Source organism: Spea bombifrons, chromosome 1 (genome assembly GCF_027358695.1).
Source record: "Spea bombifrons isolate aSpeBom1 chromosome 1, aSpeBom1.2.pri, whole genome shotgun sequence".
Classification (NCBI taxonomy): domain Eukaryota; kingdom Metazoa; phylum Chordata; class Amphibia; order Anura; family Pelobatidae; genus Spea; species Spea bombifrons.
Window position 1 is genome coordinate 22,048,471 of NC_071087.1, and position 23,729 is coordinate 22,072,199.

Genomic DNA, 23,729 nt, shown 5'->3' on the forward strand with positions numbered 1-23,729 from the left:
AAAGCACTCAAGTCCCAAAAATATGCTAACACTACAAAAAGTTGCAAACCATGGTATGATCTGGCAGCCACAGCATTTCTGGGGAAATGACCAGCTGTAACGTCTTTGGTTTACGCTCAGCTAGATCCGTCATTAGCCTTAATAAGTTGCTACAAAAAACTGCAAATAGATCTGTCTGATCTAAAAGCTTTGACTGTTGGTCAAAAGACAGGTGCTCAGACTGTAGACCAGTTCTCCAAGATGTCACAGATCTTCATATACATGATGAAAGAAAGAAATTCTAACATTTGAATCTTATTACTCGTCATAAATTGATCAGTTAACTTCTAATCTGTCAACATGCAGGTACCTGTCCCACATACACCAACACACAAAACCACAAACCACATTTGGATATAAAGGATTCCAAATTTAGTGGAACATAAGACACCACAGAGTGTGAATTGCATGTGTGTTATATATATATAAGGGACAACCACTTATATCTGGTTGACTTAGAACACAAGCACCCAGTCCAAGCGTGTTATAAATGACAGTATAGATCATCGTTATGTAAATGCATTCATTTATATAATATTTACTACAAGCTGTGTCCTCCTATATTTTATTCATTGATAACATTTGGAATCTTTTCACATCAATCTTGCCATTGACTTAGATCCACGTTATTCTATTTATTTTAAATACTTTGCAGATACTTCTAAAACCTAGGTTCCTAAATAGTATGTATATGTTGACAAAAGGTATTATAATAACATTATACTTAAATATAGCTCATGTACAATAACATAATCCTTCCAAATGTTATCAATCTATGACACTTAATATGACTGCATATTTAAAATAGTTTGATTTGATATTCAACTGCACCTACTTGACTGTTAAATTAAATAATAATAAATAATAGAATTCCAGGAAACCAGTACTATTCTTTGAACTCAATTATTACTTCTTCTACAAATAATTGTGTTTCATAGCAATAAACGTGAAACTTCCCTTCACAACGTACGTATAGACCCTTAACTAAATACTAATGTTTTAATGTATAAGATCTGGAAGTATGCCATGTGCCGCTGATTTAATACAACTGCACACAAACCACTATATTTGTTCATATGCAATAATTTAAAACACATTTTATTCCTCTGTTGGCTTTTGTCGATTACACATAATTAAGGACCTTAGTTACAAAAAAAAAACCAGAGGGCATTTATCATAGCTTGATTTTCTATGGTACTTTATAGCATTCAAAAGGGTCTATGGCAAGAATGTTTTCAGAGAAGACAAACCAACATAAAATGCCCCTGGAAAAAGTCCAATGTGAAACGAAGTGCTATTTAAAATAAAAACATACTTAGATATACATTTATTTTACTACGTGTTCTGAGTAGTTCTTCTTCTTGTATTTTGTTAATTATTGTTTTCATGCTTTCTTTTGTTTACAACTATGCCATAAAACAAATTTGGGAAACCCAAAAAAACAGATAAAACAAATATTAGATTAATTCTTTGCAGACATTTTTAACGGAGAAAGTTTTTTTTTCCATGGCAGCTGCTCAATAGCTGATGGTGGAGGCGTTTCATAGACGCATTAATGAAATTATTAGAAGATCTTGCATAGCTGATGTTAGCCCAAACCTCTGAACCAGCAGTTAAAGAGACACATCTCAAATTTAGCATTTAGACATTTTGGCATGATTCAAGTCATCTGTCTACCCTGCCTCTCAGTTCAAACATTCAAAATCAAATAATAATTTAACAATACTTAACAATTACTTCTGGGAAAGTTTTAGAGATCCAACAGTAGAAGACATGGCATGTCTAATGCTGCATTTAAATACATACAAGTAGGTCAGTAAGCACCTTTAACAAAATACACATAATCCTGGTGTTACTTCCAATTGCTGGTGGGTTCAGTTCTGAACTCATCTGCACCCTGTCTGTGAGGACAGGGCTGAACAAACCCCGAGCCCCAGGTCGCTATGGTGGCTAGAAACCACTTCCTGGCGCTCAGGGTTTTGCAGGGTTGCATTCATGAATCTGGCACTTAACGTATGGCACTTGCCTTACTGCACCCCTGGTAGAAAATAGGCAGTGGTGTGGCTGGGCAACAGTTTGTGTGTATACTGTAGAGTCAATGTATATGTGTGTAAATGTATGGTGCTGGAGTCTGTGTGTATACTGTAGTGTTAGAGTCATTATATATATATATATAGTATGTATAGTTTGTGAGTGTGTGTATACTGTAGTATTAGTGTGTATGTGTGTATATGTATGATGCTAGAGTCAGTGTGTGCATGTGTATAAGAGTGTGGTGTTAGCGTGTACATTGTTGTTTATGTTACAGTGTCCTTAGCATGAGTATGTCAGAGTATGTCAGAATACAGTGTTATAATGTGTCTATTATTGTACAACATTATTAGTATTAGCATGTGTGTACATGAGCGTAGGATGTTAGCAGATTATCCATGGGCGCACCAGGGACACTTAGAGTTTCGGAAAACACATATGCACATGCCTAGTGTGCCTAATGTATAATCCGCCAATGACCTACCTTCATGTTTTCACATCACTAAGTATTAGACTACAAACTCTTTAAGCCTGTGAGAATGCTACAATATAAGATTATATTATGTTACGTACATTATTTTGTGTTTCTCGTGCAAGACTACAGTCAATTCCATTACGACTCAACTTTATCTGCAAAGGCTAGTCAAATTTTCCAAACATTGGCCCGGCTAGGATTTCATTTAGACCTTTAAACCATTTTAAAGCATAACACTAAAACGGAGGCACTAATACAACCAATTCACCATTTCCCTCTATAATTCTAGTCAAGAAAATTGTATCCATCGAAAAAATATATCAAATTGGAACAACACGTTTGTAGCACTCACTGGCTAGGTAAGATTTTGTTTATTAGGGAAAAAAAGATAATTTGTAGCCTTATGAGGACCAATAAAGTTTTTGAGCAAATCTAAAAACATAGAAAAACAGTAAATTTAGCCAATTCCAAAACAAACATAGTTAAGTATCTTATGATCATTTAGTTACATTTAATTAATGTGTGTTATTTTTACTTAATGCCGACATGTATTTACAGTTCAAAAAGGTCAAAAGAACACTTTGGCAGTAAAGACTAATGGTGTTTGACCGTACTTGCATTTTAAGCTTTCTATGTCATTGATTGAAAATGAGAATAAATATTTATACACTGAACTCCACAAAGAACCTTTTTTTGCATTTTCCAAATTACAAAAAAACATAACCACCTATATAAACCAGTGGGTTGAAGGATAGTACAAACTGTTTCTATGTGATCCACTTACCTGAATTTCACAAATAAGACACATTGTCTTTTTCTATGATTTCTTTTTCTGATTATCAGCCTGTGTAATGTTGATGAAAATCATATGACATTTTATATGGGGAAGAACACTCTGACAGAAGAATACACAAAATATGTGCACTCAGGAGGAGGCATCTCAAGCACTCGAATTTGTAGGCCACAGTCAGTAAGCACAACCCTTAATTGATTCTCTGGCCTGTACCAGCTCCCCCATTTTTCTAGATGTGTTAGGCAGAAGCCTATTTTAGACTCCACTAGTATAGTAGTGTATTAAGTGCATTTTGAGAGCTCCTATAGTGAAGGACAGTCGTAGAAGGCTTGTTAGTCTTCTCAGATGTCACAGTGAGGTTATGTACACCCAATTAACTTAACAACATAAATTATTATGGTAGCCCCCTACTAATTTTCTTAGGTCATGGGAAGGGTGACCACAGCATTCCTAAAATACTGAAAATGTATATTATTTCAAGAAAATGTTTGACCTAAAGGTTAGCACATCCTTTTTTTATATATATATATTCAGAGGCTGCCAAAAGGCCTATAAAAACCGGGTAACTGAAAGCTCCAAAATATAACCATTATATTATTAGCATGGGAATCCAATCTAGAAATGACATTTATATGTAACAACTGAAGACGAGACATGTGAGGATCTGAAATCTTATGTAGATCTTATGTAACATCTTTTGCTACTTAAAAAAGGTCATACACGTTCACCGGGTTACGCAGGCCTATGCCGCTGCTACTACTATAAGGCTCAGTGTTTCAAGGAAGTTGGAATGGCGGGGTAGCCTATGCTGTAGTTGTTTTAGATTTACTTATTGCAACGTAATCCATTATTTCAGTAATTAAAAGGTATATATTGCATACATTGCTTTCCTTTCTCTTGCTGCGGAGAATAACACACTCGGCTTGTGTTGTTATTGTCTGTTTTGTTCCGAAACTGGGAGCATCTCAGGAACTCTGGCCAGGAAGAATTCACCATCTCAAGCACTGGTTCACAACCTTCTTGCGCAGCCTCACAGAATGATCTGCACGGCAGGAGAGTATAACTGTGGACAGAATCGTCACAGGACATGTGTAAGATCTCAATGAAGCACAACTGCAATGCAAACAAACATTTCACTTCACAAAAATAACATTGGAAAACTATTTTGTTATGATTTATTGTATAAGACATTATTATTACCATTATATACACTATGTGAAAATTATGTGGAAACCCCATAATTATTGAGTTTAGGTGTCAATTATGAGTGTATAGTATAGAATACAAGGTATTTTTTTTTCTTTCACTCTATCCCATTTTCCGAAAATATCCAGATGTCCCTCTGGTGGGTAAGTGCACATGGACATGTCAAGTATGGATTAAATATCATATTCTAACCCAACCTCCATAATTGTTGTATAATTGCACTCACTGCAGAAATGAACATGTATCAGTTCAGAGGTGTCCAAATCCTATTTTATAAACATGAAATGTAAAGGTTCCAGATTGTTACCTCATTTGAGTAGGGTGCGTCTTATCTTTGAGTCAACATTATTATGTGATGCACTACCTATGTGCGGCCCTGCTTAATATGATGGCTCTATTTAAATCAATACGTAACACTAAATAATATTGTACCTCATTCTATCTGTTATTTGGGATCTCTAAAAATAACTTGAGAGTTAAGAAGTTGAACAGTAGAGGTGTTGGAAGATTATTAGCACCCTGCTCGCTACAAACAATGATAACAAATAATCAGCCGATACTTTTGTCATCTTTCTTCAACACATTAGCAATTACTGCCAGGACAGGCTACTGTACATAATCACCTCTTAGATAAGAACCAAGGAGTATACAACCTGGAAAGCACTTTCTTCTTTATTATTACTGCGCTATGACTATTAGGCTTCAGTGGAGAACCAATTACACATGTAAGATCAAAATGCTTTTAATCTTGAATACATGTGATATAGAGTAAAGATTTTTCAGTGAAGTGCAGAACCCATTAGCTATTCGAGATGTCAAAAATGCAATATAGTTAGTAAGTGATGAGAGGCTGGGGACTCAAAAAGATTATTGTTTTTCATGAAACATACAAACAGTCTACAAAGGATCATACATGTTTTTACCCCACAACCATCAGGGCCACTAGGGTCTATTGTTAAGAATGTATTTGGCAGAAATTGGGTGACAGGGTGCCATTTGCCAGTATGGGAATGCACAGGAGGTGCTGTAGGCAAATCCAGGTGGTGATCTGGCAAGAAAAAGATCAGCTAAAACATGAGAGGACACAGGCATAGGCGCACAGGACTAGTGACAACACCAAACATAGCTTGTAATAGAGTGAGGAATAAATCTCACGTGGAGTCATGCAATGTTCGACTTCTCACCATGACACCTCTCTATAGACAAGTCCTATCACTAATCCTTCCCAAAAAACGAATTAAACACCTGACAACAGCATGTCTACTGAGCACAAATCTCTCAAGCGTCCCTCATTAGGGATGGCTAGCCCAAATATACTTTTAAAGGGACCGGTAAGTAAGATGCATTGCAGCATAGTCACATAGGTTTCACAACCTCATAGGGAACTTTTTCTGATGTTATGGCAAACTGAGGTGTGAGAAGACATAAATACATGAGGCATTAAATTCAGCTAAGACAGTCCAAATTGCCAAGTTAAATGTGCTTCCCTGAAGACCTTCTTTTCTAAGAGTTTAGAATATTAGGTAGATGAGAAAAAGTGTTTATAAATAAATACATAATTTTTGCCTATCCTATTGAGCCAAATGGACAAATTGACTCGGTAAGTAATGTTCTGACATCATAGCCAGGCTTATTAAGTCTTTTAGGTCTTAGATCATTAACAGGGGTGCAAAATTCACTTCTCACTAGGCTGTAGGTTCACAGTAGGTGGTCTGGTTACAGGAATCTTTAGCCTGTTGAAGCCATGTTACCTTACAAACCCTGCAACTCTGCTGCTTATTCAACGCATATTGACGCTACCCAAAGAGGATTGTTACAGAAACTCTATATAAATTCTACAAAAAAATCCCACTCGTGTCAGAGATACAGCCCCAGAGCTCCCTAGCTATCCACCTCATCTATAAATGGCTGCTCATAAAGGAGACAATGGTTGTATAAAGAAGATAAAAAAAAACCAAAAACCGAAGTCTGAATTCCTGCATACACACTCTTATTAAACTGAAAAGAATTGATTTGGCATTAACCATGGCAGAACCATGCTGTGACTAAACTGGTGTTCTCTAGAACCCACTCAAGATTTTTTTCCCCGTTTTTGCTCTTCAGCATTTTTCCTGCCAATTGTGATTGCAATTCCCCAGATCTACACAATTCCAAGCATTTATTAGAACATGGTTCATAGATCATAATCTGCCCCCCCACACACACACACACAATTATATACTGTCATAAAGGTTATGAGCAGGGAACTGTAAGCATATTTTTTTAAAAATCAAATAGGAATTTGGAAATGAAAGTTAAATGTGCAAAATGGAAAAAATATGTTATATATTTATTTGCTCTATAACAATAAGTTGTTTTAATAATGGAAAGAACTATTAAAATAGCAGCCCCACTAAAGAAAAATGCATTTTAAAGTACTACCATCACAATGCATAGATGTCAGGAAGAAGAAGCAATATATATGCTTATTATATGTATGTCGGAATTTTTTTTAATAATTGATCTCTTACAGGAGAATAATTCAGTTTTGGTAGATAGTTGGTATATTTATATATTTGCACATATATTTAAAACTTGTAGATTTACAATTCTTAGAGCGACATGTCCCGAGAGAGTCTCCTAATGAGAGGACCTGTCCTGTGTCCCTGGAATTCTGGTTCTAGGACCAGTGCACCGCCTCTGCTCAATGATCTCCCTAACAGACCTACAAACACTATGATGGGAATCTGTAAAGTTTATTTTTACTATGCATAATTTTTACCTACAAATGTATTGCATATTGTATTAATATTAGTACTAGTATTATAATAGTAGTATAGTAGTATATGAAAAGATGTGAGTGTTACTTAATCGCAGTTATTTGGGAAAATGATTATGACATTTTAAAGAAGAATAATATATTTGACTTGCACAACTTAAATTTTAAACACATTTTCTGCTGCTTACATACACAATAGAGGATGTAAGAGTTCCAACAGAGACACAGCAAACATGCAGAAATGCCTGGTAAGGTTTCGGAGAAGAGATGAAATGCCCAGGTCAATTTCAAAACAATATATAAGCAATATATAAAGGGACACTCCAGCTATTTAATGTATATGATAGCTGAGTAGTCTCTTTCATTTTTCAATGTGCCCCCTTGCAAGGGAGATTCTTCAAATTCTGCATTTGCACATATGCAGACAATGTATTTGGCCACTTTCAATGGGAGCATTTTCCTGCCACTTATTAGCTTCAAGCCAATTGAGCTACAAAACACAGGACCACAGGGGATCCCATCCGCCACACCTCTGGAACTGTAGCTGCTCCTAATGGTAATTTTTTTGGGTGGGTTTAATTAATTCACGTTAACGTTTTTACAAAGTACTACCTGTAATGAGATTGTGTTCCCTTGAATTGCTTTAAATCACCCAATGGACATTTTTGGATGTAGAATAATTGGCCCATCCAAGTGAGGCATAGTAATCTACCAAAGCTGTGTCATTCGGAGCGGAGCAGTTGCTGCGTACACAGATGCATTTCCCAGTGGTCTGGTGTGAAATTTAGGAAAACCAATTCAAATTGTAATCTTGAACAGTGTTACTGTAATTGATCTTAAATAGCAATTACTTGAAACCTACCACAGAAATGATACTATTATTAAGAATAAAAGCTAGACATATTACTTACATTTTGTTATCCTAGTTCCCCAACCAATTTATGCAGCAGTTGATACAATGCATAGAGTATGACAATACATTCATAAACAAAGGAATATATTGGGGACAGGTGAAACATAAGGTAACTGAGTCCAGTGGTACAGCTAAGAGTGTATGGCCAACACAAGACAACACTTGCCACAATGCCAGACGGGGGGTGAAAAGTAGCCCTGGCACTTTAAGCTAAATGGTGTACATGCTGCCTCATTGTTTCACATTACAACCCAATCTTCCACTGGAGTGGCAATTAAGTAAGTAGCTGGTGCTATAGGCCATCAGTCCACTGGGCATTTTGACTCGGCTAGCTAATATAATCCAATATGAAGGGCAGGATGACCTCAACTTTTGAAGTTTTTGGATGTATTGAATAGGCAGAGAAGGCAATAAGAATGGTATCATGTATAACAGCCATTTATATGTGTTCCTGCTCTGTTATCTTAGCTCAATCGACTAGACAAGCACCCTGACTTCTTATACTACTTGTGGGACATCTAGTCTGACCCTTTCACTAATGGAAGTTAATGGGGAGCGGACTTCATTTGCATTTCCATAAGGAGTCGGTTCAGTGTGGTGTTTGAACAGGGAAAGTCCAACATTGTACTACACTAGAGAAAAAGAACAATAACTATGCTGGAAATAAACTGTAATCTTTAGAAAGGATGCTTGTTATTTTTGGATGCCGAATACACTTAGTCTGTTTAATGTTATCTTTATCTACAACAGACAATGACTATATGATCTGCATGAACACTAAATATTCATCGTAAACCGGTTCAAGAAACAAAGTAATAAAGTAATAATGTTTAAATTCTAATTTCTAATGGGTATATTGAGATTTGTGGTCATGCTGAATCCACAGTCACAATAAAAGCAATATTCTTGCTGTGTTATGTAAACAGCCACTTAACATTATTTTTCACAATTATAAAAATATTAAGGAAACTTATATGAAAACTATGTTTTTCAGACTGGTTAAGCATTCTATATGATATATTTTCTTTATGATTGGTTCTCTCTTCAGTCTCTCTGTATGTATAAAAAAAAAGTATAAAATGTACATATGCATGGAGTTAGAATATTTGTTTCTAAATCAAATCCATTTTTAAATGATTCAAAATGTATAGATATATTCTACATCTTGGCTTAATATATTTGGTTTCCAATAAAAAAAATGCTTACTACAGAACGTGTTTATTTAATATGAGATGAATCAGGCATTTAAATAACAGACAGTAATCCTATACATGTGTGGTATAATATACTCAAGAGATATAAAGGAACATTAGTTATTATTTCCATGATAAAATACTTCTAAAATACTTACTATGTTATTATGGTACTTTTGTTGTTTACTTTTTAAAACCCCTTTTACATTGGTAGGTACATTAAAACTAGTGAGCTCTGCAATAATACCAGTAAAACAATCAGTTGTCAGAAACCTTGAGTCATAAAACAATTTCACTATTTGTGGATATGAAATTTCCCAGGCTCCCCCACGTTTTTGAGGTTCTGCTGAGGGTATGAACTTATGTCAAACTATTTAACAACTCAGGCAGTTTGCAATTAGTAAGGCATTCAACTTGGAAGTGTATATCAGGTGACTCCACTGGATTTATATGGCAAATTAGGCCGGATTTAGTTTTACTGAATTACGATAGATGCCACTTGATTTTTGTTACGTTGACCTTATGGGCATCCGCAGATTTTTCCGGCGGAGGGGCAAAATATCCTCCCCACCTTTCCTCTCTCCCACCCTAATACCTCCTTCCCTCATCCCCATTGCCTAGCTTTGTTGGTTCAGGAGAAGGTGGTGAAAGGCAAATGTTAGTTACCCATTTATAGGAAAAGTGACATGGCAATGGAAGTAGTAGCAACAGACCAACATGTACCTGCTCAACATGAGAACGTTAGTTTACAAAAGCTGGGGTGGTAAAGATTAGCGACTATTACTCCAGTCTACAATCCCTATGGTGTTCAGCCAGTAATGGCTGACTGTATACTATGGAAGATGCAGTTAGTGTGTAGTGCAGACCACCACAAGCCCAGGCTACAACAATTCTCATGAAGTTCAGCCAGCAATATGGCTGCTGACTATTTTTGAGATGCAGTCAAGAAATATTAGTGTTTGTACTGTAGACTCGGTGCCCCCCAGCCCAATCTGGTTATTCCTACTATTAGTGGCTCAACATCATTAGAGTTCCAGTCAAAAAAAGTTAATGTTGTGTTGTGTAGCCTTCTGTGGTATTAAAAAAAGAAAGGGTAGTTAGAGGGGAGTAAAAAGGGACGTAACCGGTTGGTAGTTTTCCAGCAGCTTTAGTAAAATTCAGCACTCAGTGCTGCTATTACATTTGCCATGATATTCAGCCAACAAAATGATTGTGTCTGCAGCCTGCAACTGTCTCTGCCCAGGCGGGGACTCTGTGTCTGTGAAGGAGCAGCTACCAGAGCAAAGGGAGGTTGCTAGAGAGAGAGAGAGCAGACCAAACCACTCTGACAGCAGTGGGGTGTACAGAATCATACAAAAACATTTTTTGCTGAATAGCAGGTGTTTTTTCTGCCTCTATGTCTAGTTAACCCACTCTAAACAGCCGGCTGTTTATCTCCTGCTGGTGGGGGAAGGGTGAAGTGGCAATGTTTAATAAAGGGTGCCTCGAATTAATGAGACATTTAGAAAGAAACTGGAATTCAAATGCGTAGCTAGTTTTATTCTAACTTGGAAAATGTATTTTTGCTGTCATCTCTTATTATCATTAAATATCTTGTTTCTGTTGTTCTTCACACTTTGGTAATCAAGGCTATTTCTAATCAAGATAGCTTACCATTTATATATTTATATTTTACATAGAGTGTATTCAGTTCCTTAAACTTAAATAAACTATCATTTATTATGATGGATTTAATGGACTTAAATAAGGTTTCACATTTAGCAGTGGACAGGCATTTGTATATTGCTGGTACACAGCTTGTGAGTGCAATCAACACAGATAAAACACCCTTGCTTCTATCACACACTTCGAGCTGCTGAACGATACAAGTATTTTTCATGAAATTCAATTTTCCCCTTTAAATTACTTTTAAAGTAGCAATTATTGAGATTGTTGCTATTTTAAAATAGTCAATTAAATGCTGGGCTATTAAATATTAATAGCAGGGGGCTTGATATTTCCACCGTCCTGACCAGCAAACAGAAAACAAATGGCAAGCTAAAATGCCATTCCCCTCTATTTATAGCATTAGGTGTGCTAGCAGCTTCTTCCTTGGTGGATATTTTTGTGCAATTTTTCCAGATCCATTTATAATTAACTCAAGCATTCATTTTTCCAGTTAGATTTATAATTAATGCGGGTATAAGCTTAATAGATCTTACGTTAACACAAATGTCAAACAAAATTACATTGTAATCATTTCTTTGCATAATGCATTTTAAAAAGCAAATTGGGGTTTTGGGGCTGAAACATTAAAAAGTTGAAGGATATGTTCACAGACAACATTTTCTGTGACAGTGAACAGCTTACATGGCCAGTAGATGGGAATTATCCAAATAACATGGAATCAAATGTCATGGGTTACAAGTGGCATTATAGTGTTGTACTGGTTCATTCTCGTGAACAGATAGTACCGTATTTGCTCGATTATAAGACGAGGTTTTTTTCAGAGCAAATGCTCTGAAAAATACCCCTCGTCTTATAATCGGGGTCGTCTTCTAATCAGACCTCAAATAGAGGTCTGATTAGGAGACTAAGATCCAGATCCCCCGCACCGCTGCAGGGGACCTGGATCCTCCTGTCGTCGCCCCCCCTCCCAATTTAACGCCCCCCCCACACACACACACACACTTACCGGTGCTTCCGGAGGTGAAGTTGGCAGCGGGGGTTTGTATGCGTCCGTCGCAAATACCTTCCCCGACTGTCAGAGATCAGAGTTCCCCGCACCGGTGCGGGGAACTCTGATCTCTGACAGCCGGGGAAGGTATTTGCGACGGACGCATACAAACCCCCGCTGCCAACTCCACCTCCTTCCGGCTGCCGCGAAATGAGACGTCAACCCGCTGCCCCGGCAATACAGCAGGAAATTGGAAGCACCGGTAAGTAAGTGTGTGTGTGTGTGTGTGTGTGTGTAGGGCATTTCTGGAATGCCTTATACCCCTATATGCCACTCTGGCACTTAGGGGGTTAAAAGGCATATTATGGGGCAGAGTGGCATATAGGGAGGTATAAGGCATTTCAGGAGGCAGAGTGGCGTCAAGGGGGCATTTAATAGTGCACTCTGCCTCCTGAAATGCCTTATACCTCCCTATATGCCACTCTGCCCCATAATATGCCTTTTAACCCCCTAAATGCCAGAGTGGCATATAGGGGTATAAGGCATTTCTGGAGGCAGAGTGCTCTATATAATGCCTTTTAACTCCCTTAATGCCACTCTGCCTCCTGGAATGCCTTATACCTCCCTATATGCCACTCTGCCCCATAATATGCATTTTAACCCCCTAAATGCCAGAATGGGATATAGGGGTATAAGGCATTTCTGGAGGCAGAGTGGCACATAGGGGGTCAAAAGGCATACCATGGGGCACAGTGGCATATAGAGGGTTAAAAGGCATATCATGGGCCACAGTGCCATATTGGTGTGGCAAGCCTAGGGGCAGATGTGCGTAACTGGGGGACAGGTTGGAAAATACAAGAAATAAAAACAAAAAAAAATATTTTTCTCAATCATAGCTTTTATTAAAAAAAAATAGTTTACATGAATTAACATTTACTGGTAAAACTTTTTTCCTTTAGGGTCGTCTTATATTCAGGCTTTTTCTTTTTTTCCTAAGTTAATATTCAGATTTTGGGGGGTCGTCTTATAATCAGGGTCGTCTTATAATCGAGCAAATACGGTATAAAAGTTGGGGCCAAATGGTGTTCCCTGCTAAGAGACTGGTTGATAAGTCATGAGATGTTACAGGGTTATTGCGACAAAATCTTAATACTTTTTGTTATGTCCTGTCTACCCATATTTTACACCGCTATGGAATATGATGGCCCTATATAAAACAATAAATAATAATAATAATTCCCAGGGTTAGTCCTCTCAAACTGTTACCCTCATGTCCTTTATGGAAGACAGGACAGAGCAGGTTGAACTGGTTAGGCAGGGCCAGCTACACACAGATGTGGAGTCACCAGTCTACGGGAAATAGCAGCGTGAGAGTGAAGTGACTCCAAACACCAGTCCCCAACCCCGGGATCACAGGCAGCCCTGGAAGCCCCAGAATCAGCTCGGGATTATAAAACCCCCCCAGATCAAAGTTGGGGAGCTTCCATGTCTGGTTATTCCCCCACAATACTCCCTATGTTAGGACTTTCCTATTGAAACAATACTCGCGGAAAGTGACCAAAAGTTCAAACACTCAGGGGATGGATTCGAATTCCAAATAGATCTATGCAGGATGACAAAATGTGGCCCTTCATTCCTGCATCCTTCAAGGCACAAAGTGATGAGCGTAAAAGGTCCTGTTGCTCTGCTTACAACACACTGTTATTACTGCATGGTGTTAAAAACACTTTTATTACCTTCTAAAAGAATAACTTTACCACTGTTCCAGAGGTTTCTCCTCCCCTTCCATATGTTTTAAAAGATGGTAAGGGGGAAAAGATCACAAGGTGAATTGGATGGAACACGCTCAACAACTCAACGATCAAAAGTCTTCCCGACAACCTTGAAATCAGATGTATTGCTTAATATGAAGCTATGCATCAATATAAAACCCCAAAGTTTTAACACAAGTTTACTAAAATGTGGTTTGGATCAAATTAAAGTTTGGCACTTCATCACTTTAATATAGTGATAAATCTTAATGGGCCACAGTTCTAAACCAAGGAGGTTTGATTTAATAAACTAGTATACAAGGCTTAGATAATTGGTGTCAAGGTGAAAGTTAAGGTGACAGAGCAACACAGAAACGTTCGTTCACTAAGTCTGAGCTGCATTTAGATTTGTAGAAAGACTTTTAATAAAGTGACTTAAGTGGGATTCACTGAGTTGTTAATTTTGCCAAAGTGTTAATAGCTCTAAATAGTTCTTCCCTCCTTTTTCTAATATGCCCTGAGAACTCGATGTGCATGATTAATAAAATACACACAAATAACATAACACTAATGTAGTAATGCATAACACTCTGTTTTTTGAAAAGTAAAAAAAAAAGAAATGAACATCCTCTTGAACTGGCAAGATTTATGCCTGTAAGAGTTGGTTCCATCAAAGAATGTTTTATGTTTTATAGAGTCTCGTTTGAGTCCATCACGTCTACTAAGCATTTGCTTGGTTTTACAAACTCAGTTTTGTAAACATATCTGAGTGGCACATTCCTAACATTTTAGGTCAGCAATTTAAACTCATATTTTCATTCAAAACAAATAAAAAAAATATGGATATAGGGAAGAGGCGTAGACGGAGGAGTCTGATGCTTTAGTTTTAAAAAGAAGTAAAAAAAAAAAAGGCTATTTCAAACAATATACAGTGCTGGATAATTTAAGGCCCTGATCCATGACATATGAGGTTGGTGGTAACTGCAATCCAGTAATATATTAAGATCTACAAGTTAGCCGTCCCGCTTTATAAGACCTCAATGTAAACATACAGCCAGTCTCCTATGAGCCTTTAAACTTTGCTAAATCACTTATCAGACACATAACAGGCAGAATTCATTTTTATTGAACTAAAATTCAGAATTTTAGGTAGTTGTAGCTCCCTCTGATCCATCACAGTGGCGGAACTACCGGGGGCCCAGGGGTCGCGACTGCGACCGCGCCCCGGCGGCAGGGGGGCCCAAGCCAAGGGGCCGCCCGAAATCGGGCAGGGGCGTCCAACATGCGGCCCGCGGGCCAAATGCGGCCCGCGAGACCTCGAGGTGCGGCCCGCGTAAGATCGCTTGCCCTGGCTGCCGATCTTACGCGGGCCGCACCTCGAGCCCTGCTACTTACTAGTGGGAGGGTCTTCTGGACTGCACAGAGGAAGTGGAGTTCACGTGACATCCTACTTCCTCTGTGCTTTAGCAGAGAAGGCAGAGGGAGGCCGCGCCCCCTGCTGAAGTCAGTGAGCGGCATCGAGGAGCTGCAGTGCAGGTAAGGGGGTGGGGAGGGTGTTTGAATGAGTGTGTGTGATTGAGGGAATGAATCTGTGAATGAATGATTATATGAATAAATGAGTGTGTGTGTGATAGCATGGATGTGTAAGTGCTGGAACCTAGGCATGATGGGACTGTGATTGCTGTTAGCAATCACACTCCTATCATGCCAAGTCAGCCAGTACATGCTGAAACCTGGCCAGCTGCCCCCCTTGTGTAGTGATGCTGCCAGCAGTATGGGGTCTGCACTTACAGCCACCCTGTACCAGCATGTACTGGCTGACTTGGCATGATAGGAGTGTGATTGCTAACAGCAATCACAGTCCCATAATGCCTAGGTTCCAGCATTTACTGGATGGATGTGTAAGTGCTGGAACCTAGGCATGATGGGACTGTGATTGCTGTTAGCAATCACACTCCTATCATGCCAAGTCAGCCAGTACATGCTGAAACCTGGCTAGCTGCCCCCTTGTGTATTGAGGCTGCCAGCAGTATGGGGTCTGCACATCACTTACAGCCACCCTGTACCAGCGTGTATTGGCTGACTTGGCATGATAGGAGTGTGATTGCTAACAGCAATCACAGTCCCATCATGCCTAGGTTCCAGCATTTACTGGATGGATGTGTAAGTGCTGGAACCTAGGCATGATGGGACTGTGAATACTGTCAGCAATCACACTCCTATCATGCCAAGTCAGCCAGTACATGCTGAAACCTAGCTAGCTGCCCCCCTTGTGTAGTGATGCTGCCAGCAGTATGGGGTCTGCACATCACTTACAGCCACCCTGTACCAGCATGTACTGGCTGACTTGGCATGATAGGAGTGTGATTGCTAACAGCAATCACAGCGAGCACAGTCCCATCATGCCTAGGTACCAGCATTTACTGGTACCTAGGCATGGCCCACTGCAGAAAAAACTTGGACACCCCTGGATTATGCCCTTTGTACATGTGCTCCTTTTTCTTTGATTTTTTTACAGATATGATTCAATATGTAAATTGAATTTGTTGAATTTGTTGAAAAAAAATTGTTGGGTAAAAATCATGTTTTTTTTGGGGGGGTGAGGGGGTGGGGGGGCCCTTAACAGATTCTCGCACCCAGGCCCTGAGGCGTCTAGTTACGCCCCTGATCCATCATATACCTAATGAATTCAAACTTACATCCAAGTTGATGGCACCCACCACAAACTTTACTTGCGCACAGGGACAGTTGCAAACAAAATGCAGGGCCCATCAATAAAAAATTCCATAGGAATGTAAAATAATAATGATATACCATATTGATTATTCTTTCTAAAAATGCTACCTACGTACTATTGAAATCAGTTAGCGCTCAGTTTGAATACTTGAAGGTCAATAATTGGCATGCTGTGAAATGCACTGCAGTACATGCAAAACGTATAAAATAATAAAAATAATAATATAAATAATAATATAAAAATAATAAAATTGGGGACTGGAGCATCCTTTTAAGCAAGCAGAGGAAGGATGTGTGTGAGGAAGGAAGGGGCCTGGTCACTGGACCTTATTTATTTGGTACGACAATCCTATTCCTAGGCACATTCTAGTTCAGGATGGTGATGGTTTATAGTCTGGCTGTGGAAGGCTGCAATTTTCCCAGCTGCGTATCGTATTTTTGTATCTTTTTTCCCATATTAGGCAGTTTTTGCGACTACTTTGTATTTACTTGATCTCCATGGTTACTTGGTACATTTGTGTAACCTGCAACATGAGAAAACTCTGTCTTTTACAGCCTGAGGAATTATATCACATCTGTTCTAACTGCATGCATTCCCAAACTTTGCAATACACATAATGGTGTACAGATGTGACAGTTTATTATCTGTACAGAATCCTTCTCAGAACCAGCTTACAAAGTAAACAGATACAGAATACAATCCAGTCCTTGGTTAGTAAAGCAAACAGTCACCGCTTAACACACACTGTGTAAAATGTCTTTACTTTTCCTAGAATAATTTGGGTTTTTTAAGAGGGAGGTTAGGAAAAATATGGACTGTTGATCAACAAAGAATATTTAACCAAGAATATATATAAATATTTTTCTGTATGTGTTTCAAATGAAAATAGGTAGACAATGCTGATTATAAAAATGTTCTTAGAGACAATGTGGTTATGCCTAAAAAGCAGGGATAGGCAAAGTGTTCAAGGACACCAGTGTCTGTGGCAGAGTGTGTGAAGGTCCATAGAACATCTCTAAATGTCCACCACAAACCCCAGTAAATGTCCACCATGACCAACGTTGGTGCCTATCATTGGTAAAAGGAGACTCTTATAAGAAAAGTGATCTTAGCATCCAATGTAATGGTTCACACTTAAAACACATCCTCTAACACTCAGACACACAATCCCTCGCAGACACACAAACACTCACTATAACACACAGAGACATATTGCCTCTTACATTTTCACACACACATCCACATATTTAATCAAATACTCAATGACTCACCTTGCACAATTACTGGGCCTATTTTTAGGGCATCACATTACATGACCCCTCTAAACCCGACTCTGGGACTGGGTCGGTCCTAAACTGGACCTCAGGCTGGCCCTGTTTAGATAATTAAGACCAGGACTGTAGGTAACTGGCCCCCTGCCCAGCCCCATGCTTGCTAACATTTTAAAACTAAGCCAATACCTTCCACCATTAATAAGATACCCATTCCCTCCATCCACAATCACTGATTTAAGAAGCACAAAAGACAGCTATCTGAGAAATAAAACCAATATGACACAACAGGAAAAAGGTAAAATAGTGGCTATTTTTTGTAGTAGCATTGACTTCATTGCTGACATGATATCATTTTTTATGTGAAAAGGTAAATCAGGCCATCCTACAGTGTGGGCATTCAGACACTTTAATGCATCTCTATTTAAATTATTGTTTTTTGGCCCTTTGATAAAAGGATTCTGCAGAGTCTCTCTCCTCCATGATTTTGCCTCCTTATCCTGGAGCTGCAGCTTTGCCTAAAGGCAAGTAATTTGTTTAAGAGTGCAAACTTGTGAGCAGGACCCTCTTTACCTAATGCATTAGTTTGTCGTAGTTTGTCAATTGGCATATTTTTTGACTGTACGTATTGTACATAAATTGTTGGCGCTATATAAATAAATACAGGTACATAACACATATTAAGCTACTTACAAAGTTTCTTTATTATGCATCAATGATGTGTGGGGTTATATAAGACAGAAGACTGTTCCTTTTAGTTGTGAGATCTAGAATATTTAGTCCAGTGTTTAGCAGTGAGTTCAATCAAATACATATTAGTGTTCCTGCGTACCTGTCATCGCCATGACTGATGCATTCCGGGAGAGCCAGGCTGCAGCCAAAAAGCATGATGTGCTGATAGCAGCTGAGGCGGTTGAGATAGCTGAAGAACTTGAGAAACATTTCCATTTCAATGCTCTTGACGAACGAATACACTGATTTTGAGACGGTGTTATTGTATGGCAGCATTTGGCATTGGCTGTATGAGATGTTCACACAGGCATCTAAAAATAAATTAAAAAAAAAGGTCATCAGCAGTGCATTTTCCCAATATTGAATAGTAAATACAGAAATATACCAATTGATGGTAGATAAGAACCATTTGGCCCAACTAGTCTGCCCATTTATCCAGATGTAGAGACTTAGATCTTGATCAGTCCTTGGTCTTGTCAGATTTGGGATAGCCTTATGCTTATCTCAAACACTTTTAAATGTCCCCACTATATTGGTCTCTAAGCCTCTGCATAACTTTTTGCAGAAATCTAAGAATTCACCTACAATGGTTTACATTTAAGCAGTAAATCTGTGCTACCTACCTACAGTTAAAATGTTACCAGTTATCTCCAGTCTAGAGACTTAATTTTGCTACAAAATGTGGAAATGCAGACGAAACAGAATGATCCAACCTTATTCAATGACCAAAAGCAACCAAAAGTATAACCAACGCTGGCAGAGGAACAGTCCAATCAGCAGGACCATTAACCCCTTCATGACCGGACTGTTTTCAAATATGTTATTCCCTTTGTGATAATGGCTGTTTGTGCTGTAATTTCTGTAGATAAAATTATTTTGATGGTATCATATTATGTATTATAAAAATATAATAAACTATGCTAGATTGTAAGCTGGTTTGATCAGGGCCCTCCTCACCTGTTGTCTCTGTTAGTCAATTTGTTATGTTACATACTACTTGTTATGTCCTGTCTACCCAATGTACAGCGCTACGGTATTTGATGGCGCTATATAAAACAATAAATAATAATAAATCATTTTGAAAAAAAACAATACTTTTTGAAAAAGCTTTTAATCATCTACAAAAGCTAATGGGAAGAAAAACATGCTAATTAAGTAGATTTTAATATTTGACCTGAGTTTAAAAATACCCAATGTTTCTATGTTATTTATAGGGCAATAAGTAGTGTATTGTTATTTTATAATGGCGTAAAATACCACCTTTTTTTGCTTTTGCTTTATTTTGCTTTTTTCTTGAAACTGGTTAGTCTTTACTATTTGTAAATGTTATTATATTTTTATATACTTTAACTACTTTTAAATTGCATCTCCTGCAGGGCATTTAGCTAGTTCTGGGGAAAGGGGCAAATGCATTTGGGGGGATTCTGCAGCATCCTCCCATGCATTTGCAAAAAAAGACCACGTGGAAATTTAAAAGGACTACAAACCTATCATATGTATTAAAGTGTCTATAACGGCTGGAAGGCTTCTTTCAATTTCCACATTTTATGACAAAATAACTGCAATGTGAGAGCCAATATAAATTAACCTGATTTCATGATTGGAGGAGTACGCATACTAACCCCCTCATATAATGAGGCTGTGCTAGAACATTGCCATACTGAGACTGAAATACAAAACTTCTAGATTGAAGAACGCAACTTACTATGAGTGCTAGTTAGTAAAAGTAGCATATTTCAGCCTTTCACTCGTACTCTAGATGTCCAGAAGACCTGTAATTTGCATACTATTGTAAACAAACTAGACCTCTACCTCCTTAATTCTTAAACCCCCACATACCATTGAAATTATGTAACTTTCTATCCATAAACCATGTGTCAGCTGATCTCTTAAGAACAGAGTAAATTGATATATTCGATTCCCTACATGGTTTTACAGATTTAATGTATTTTTATAAAATTAGCTGTAACAATATCATGGCATTGAGTATTCTATGTGTGAAGTACACGCATTTCAACGTACATTACTTCTTAGATTACATGATGCATCTCTTTTCTTTTAGTATTTAATGGGAACTACATTTTCATGGCATTCATACATGAAAGAGATACTTCTGGAGATGAAAATACCACATATTTCAAAATGAAAAGCAGTGATGGGTTACAGATGAGTTGCAATTAACCAACATATTCCAGCATATTGAATTTTCTGTTTGGTAATGCTAATTACAATGTCTTGATTTTCTATAATTATTGTAAATTATTGTCTTATTTTAACTACAGAACCATCTTTATATACACAGCTTTTGCAGTAAACGATGGGAACGTTATAAATCCAAATTTATCCTCTGAATTAAGTTAATTGTTCACGGTGATTTCAGGGCTATTACAGATGCACAATGTTTTTGAAGCAGCTGGTGGGAAAGGAAGGTGAACGCTGGATTTGTGCACAATAGGCAAGATGGTCCGGGGGATTTGTGTCTCTTATTTGTTTGTATAATTAAACTTTTTTATATTTTTACTTTTTTAACATTTTATGAGAGGCAAGAAAGGACTTCCACTAAAATATATGGGAGCTTTTCCTGCGCGTGCTTGCATGAGGTCTCGCTAGACCCTCTGGAAGGCGAGGCAGTTCTGGAGCTGGCTGGAGGTGAGTAGCGCACAATGCGAAGAAGAAGAGACATTCAGCTAAATGAATCTCCGATGAGGCTGAAGATGAAAAAGCATCAAATGCATAGAATGGATTCTAATGAACTCCTCTCTGATGAAATTGGATGCAACACATGTAAAATATAAGGTAACACTCATCTATTTTATGCATCAAAGTGCATATAATGGCTGGGATGTACCTTTAAATTACATTTAAAGATCAATGATTTCTATAGTGCCTACCACTTTCCGCAGTACATCAGGTGCTCAAATCGACAGAGATAAACCAATACGTAAGTTACAGAGTGCCTCCTTAACAGCTTAAAAACTACAAACCATATCGTTCTCTGATTAGCAGCTAAGCAGAATTACCTGCGCAACTTCATCTACTTGGATGCGATTAGAGACAATACATATTTAAATCAACACAAATGCTAGACTTCAATAGACCATTGTCATACTGAGAGCTAGACACAAAATCTCAGTTGGAAAGCATAATTAATAATAACAATTATTGAATTACATATAATCAAAGATGAAAAGCGGCAGGTTCTAGACTTTCTCTAGAATCTTTCCCAATCTGACTGTCACCTATTTTACTTTGCAGCTATTACCCGCTCTAAATCAATATTTTTTTCTCTTAAACACTTATGTAACGGGACATGACGTCCTCTTCTCCCTGTCGTTTACAATGAAAATAGTTAATAAGGTGAGGTATAAAACATTAGAACATTTATGTACAGCTGAGGGATGTATATACTAACAATAGCTTTAAATCCAGCATTATATAGAATGTGTGATATATATATAACCATATGAGCTCATTTCATTTATATCACAAGGCGTACATGCAATATATCAACATACTGCTCTTACCTTCCCTGACTACAAATTGAGGCCCAATTGGTTCCACAGTCGGAGACATGGTGGCGTCACTCAGCAATGGCGTGGTCCAAACGCCCGTGCTTTCCAATAGGTTGGCGTCATGCTCTTTGGTCAGTGTCACGTTATTTCTTGAGCGTTTATAATCTACTGTGGTATAAGGAAAGGGGTATAAGGGATCCTGCTGGGGAGTGTCTTTTATTTCACTAAAGTTGGTAGAGCTTTGGTCAGCTACAACAGCAGAAGTATTCCAGAGTGCGGGATGGGGTTCCCAGCCTTTCATTAATGTCCCTTCTGATGCATTGTCATCCATCTTTATGAATGGAATGTCAGGAGATCCGATTCCAATACTGCTGGTTAGCGGATCACTCCTATTAAAGTCAAAACAGTGTCTGTCTATCACACCTATAGGGAGCAAAAACATGATTTATCAGTTATTGTCCATGAGAGAAATACATATAATCCATATAATTTATTAATAACCGTTATGTCTATCATGTCTACATTTAGTGTTCACCTTATTTATCTATCTGTATCTATCTGTCTGTTTTTCTGAGATAAATGCACAGATATACATATTCCCGGCATATCATCCAAGCTTTAGTGATAAGTTAGCTGCAAACAGTTAAAGCAATTTTCCAGCACAGTTAGTGGCCTATTACATCAGAACTCCACATTATCTACACAGGCTTTCTGCAAGAGCACTTTGTCAGGTTCTGGATCAATAGAATGACTCGAAAAGTTGTTTTTCTCCTTTTTTACTTTTACAAAGTATTATGATTGTTACATTATATTACATTGGAACAGAAAAAAATAAACAGAATGGCTAAAGAGTGGTACCCAGCTCTAAACCTTATAGAGGCAATTATGCATATATAGGTATATTTTCTTCAAAGATCAATGTCATCGTTGTTTATTGAAAGTGTCTGGGAGGTCTCCTGGCAGAGCGTAACATTTGCCTATAGTGACCAATTACTTACCCAACAACTGTGAAAGAACCTGTTCTGTAAGGAGCATCCAACATCAGTACATATATGCATCGGAACCCTTGTCTGCTAGGAAAATGCTGCCAACCCTTATTTAGTCCTATTCTACAAATACTATACAATGTACAGAAGAAAAGACAATAAACTGACAAATAAATATAAAAACACACACAAAATTGACTAGGAGGAGTAGCTTGCTATTATGTATTCCTGTAAATATTTACTTAAATAAAAATACATATGTATATATATATATATATATATATATATATAATGGATCTTTGCTGTAGATCGTGTGCATATATTGTTGTCAATAAAAAAATAGAACTGAGAGAACGGTTTGTAATGTATTTGGAGAGGTTTTTAAATCAGCGTTCCATCATTTACTAGGATTCAAGCCAGGAAATTGCCAAGGAAATGACTGCATAATTTGAATATACTACCGTAACTAAATGTTGTTTGTCAAACAAAGAAATTCTTACTTCTGCACTGATTTATGTGACAGTTGTAGATGTGTTATGTGATATTTAATGTGGATATTTATTCATTTAAAGGGGCAATAATGTCTATTCTTCATGCTGCACTGACTTCCAGCTTAAAGAGTGGTGTTAAAAGTACAAACATCGCCGGTTTATATTTCCAGAGAACGCCTCCTGAC

At 37.8% G+C, this 23,729-nt stretch overlaps 1 protein-coding gene across 1 annotated transcript in view; it reads right to left on the reverse strand.

Annotated features, from left to right (window-relative positions):
- Positions 1-23,729, reverse strand: part of CORIN (corin, serine peptidase) — a 95,475-nt gene that overhangs the window by 35,656 nt on the left and 36,090 nt on the right. The window contains exons 3-5 of the mRNA XM_053458426.1: positions 22,080-22,490; positions 18,656-18,866; positions 4,220-4,401 (exon numbers count right to left, since the gene is read on the reverse strand). Coding sequence (XP_053314401.1) covers positions 4,220-4,401; positions 18,656-18,866; positions 22,080-22,490 — 804 coding nt within the window. The remainder of the gene's footprint in view (positions 1-4,219; positions 4,402-18,655; positions 18,867-22,079; positions 22,491-23,729) is intronic.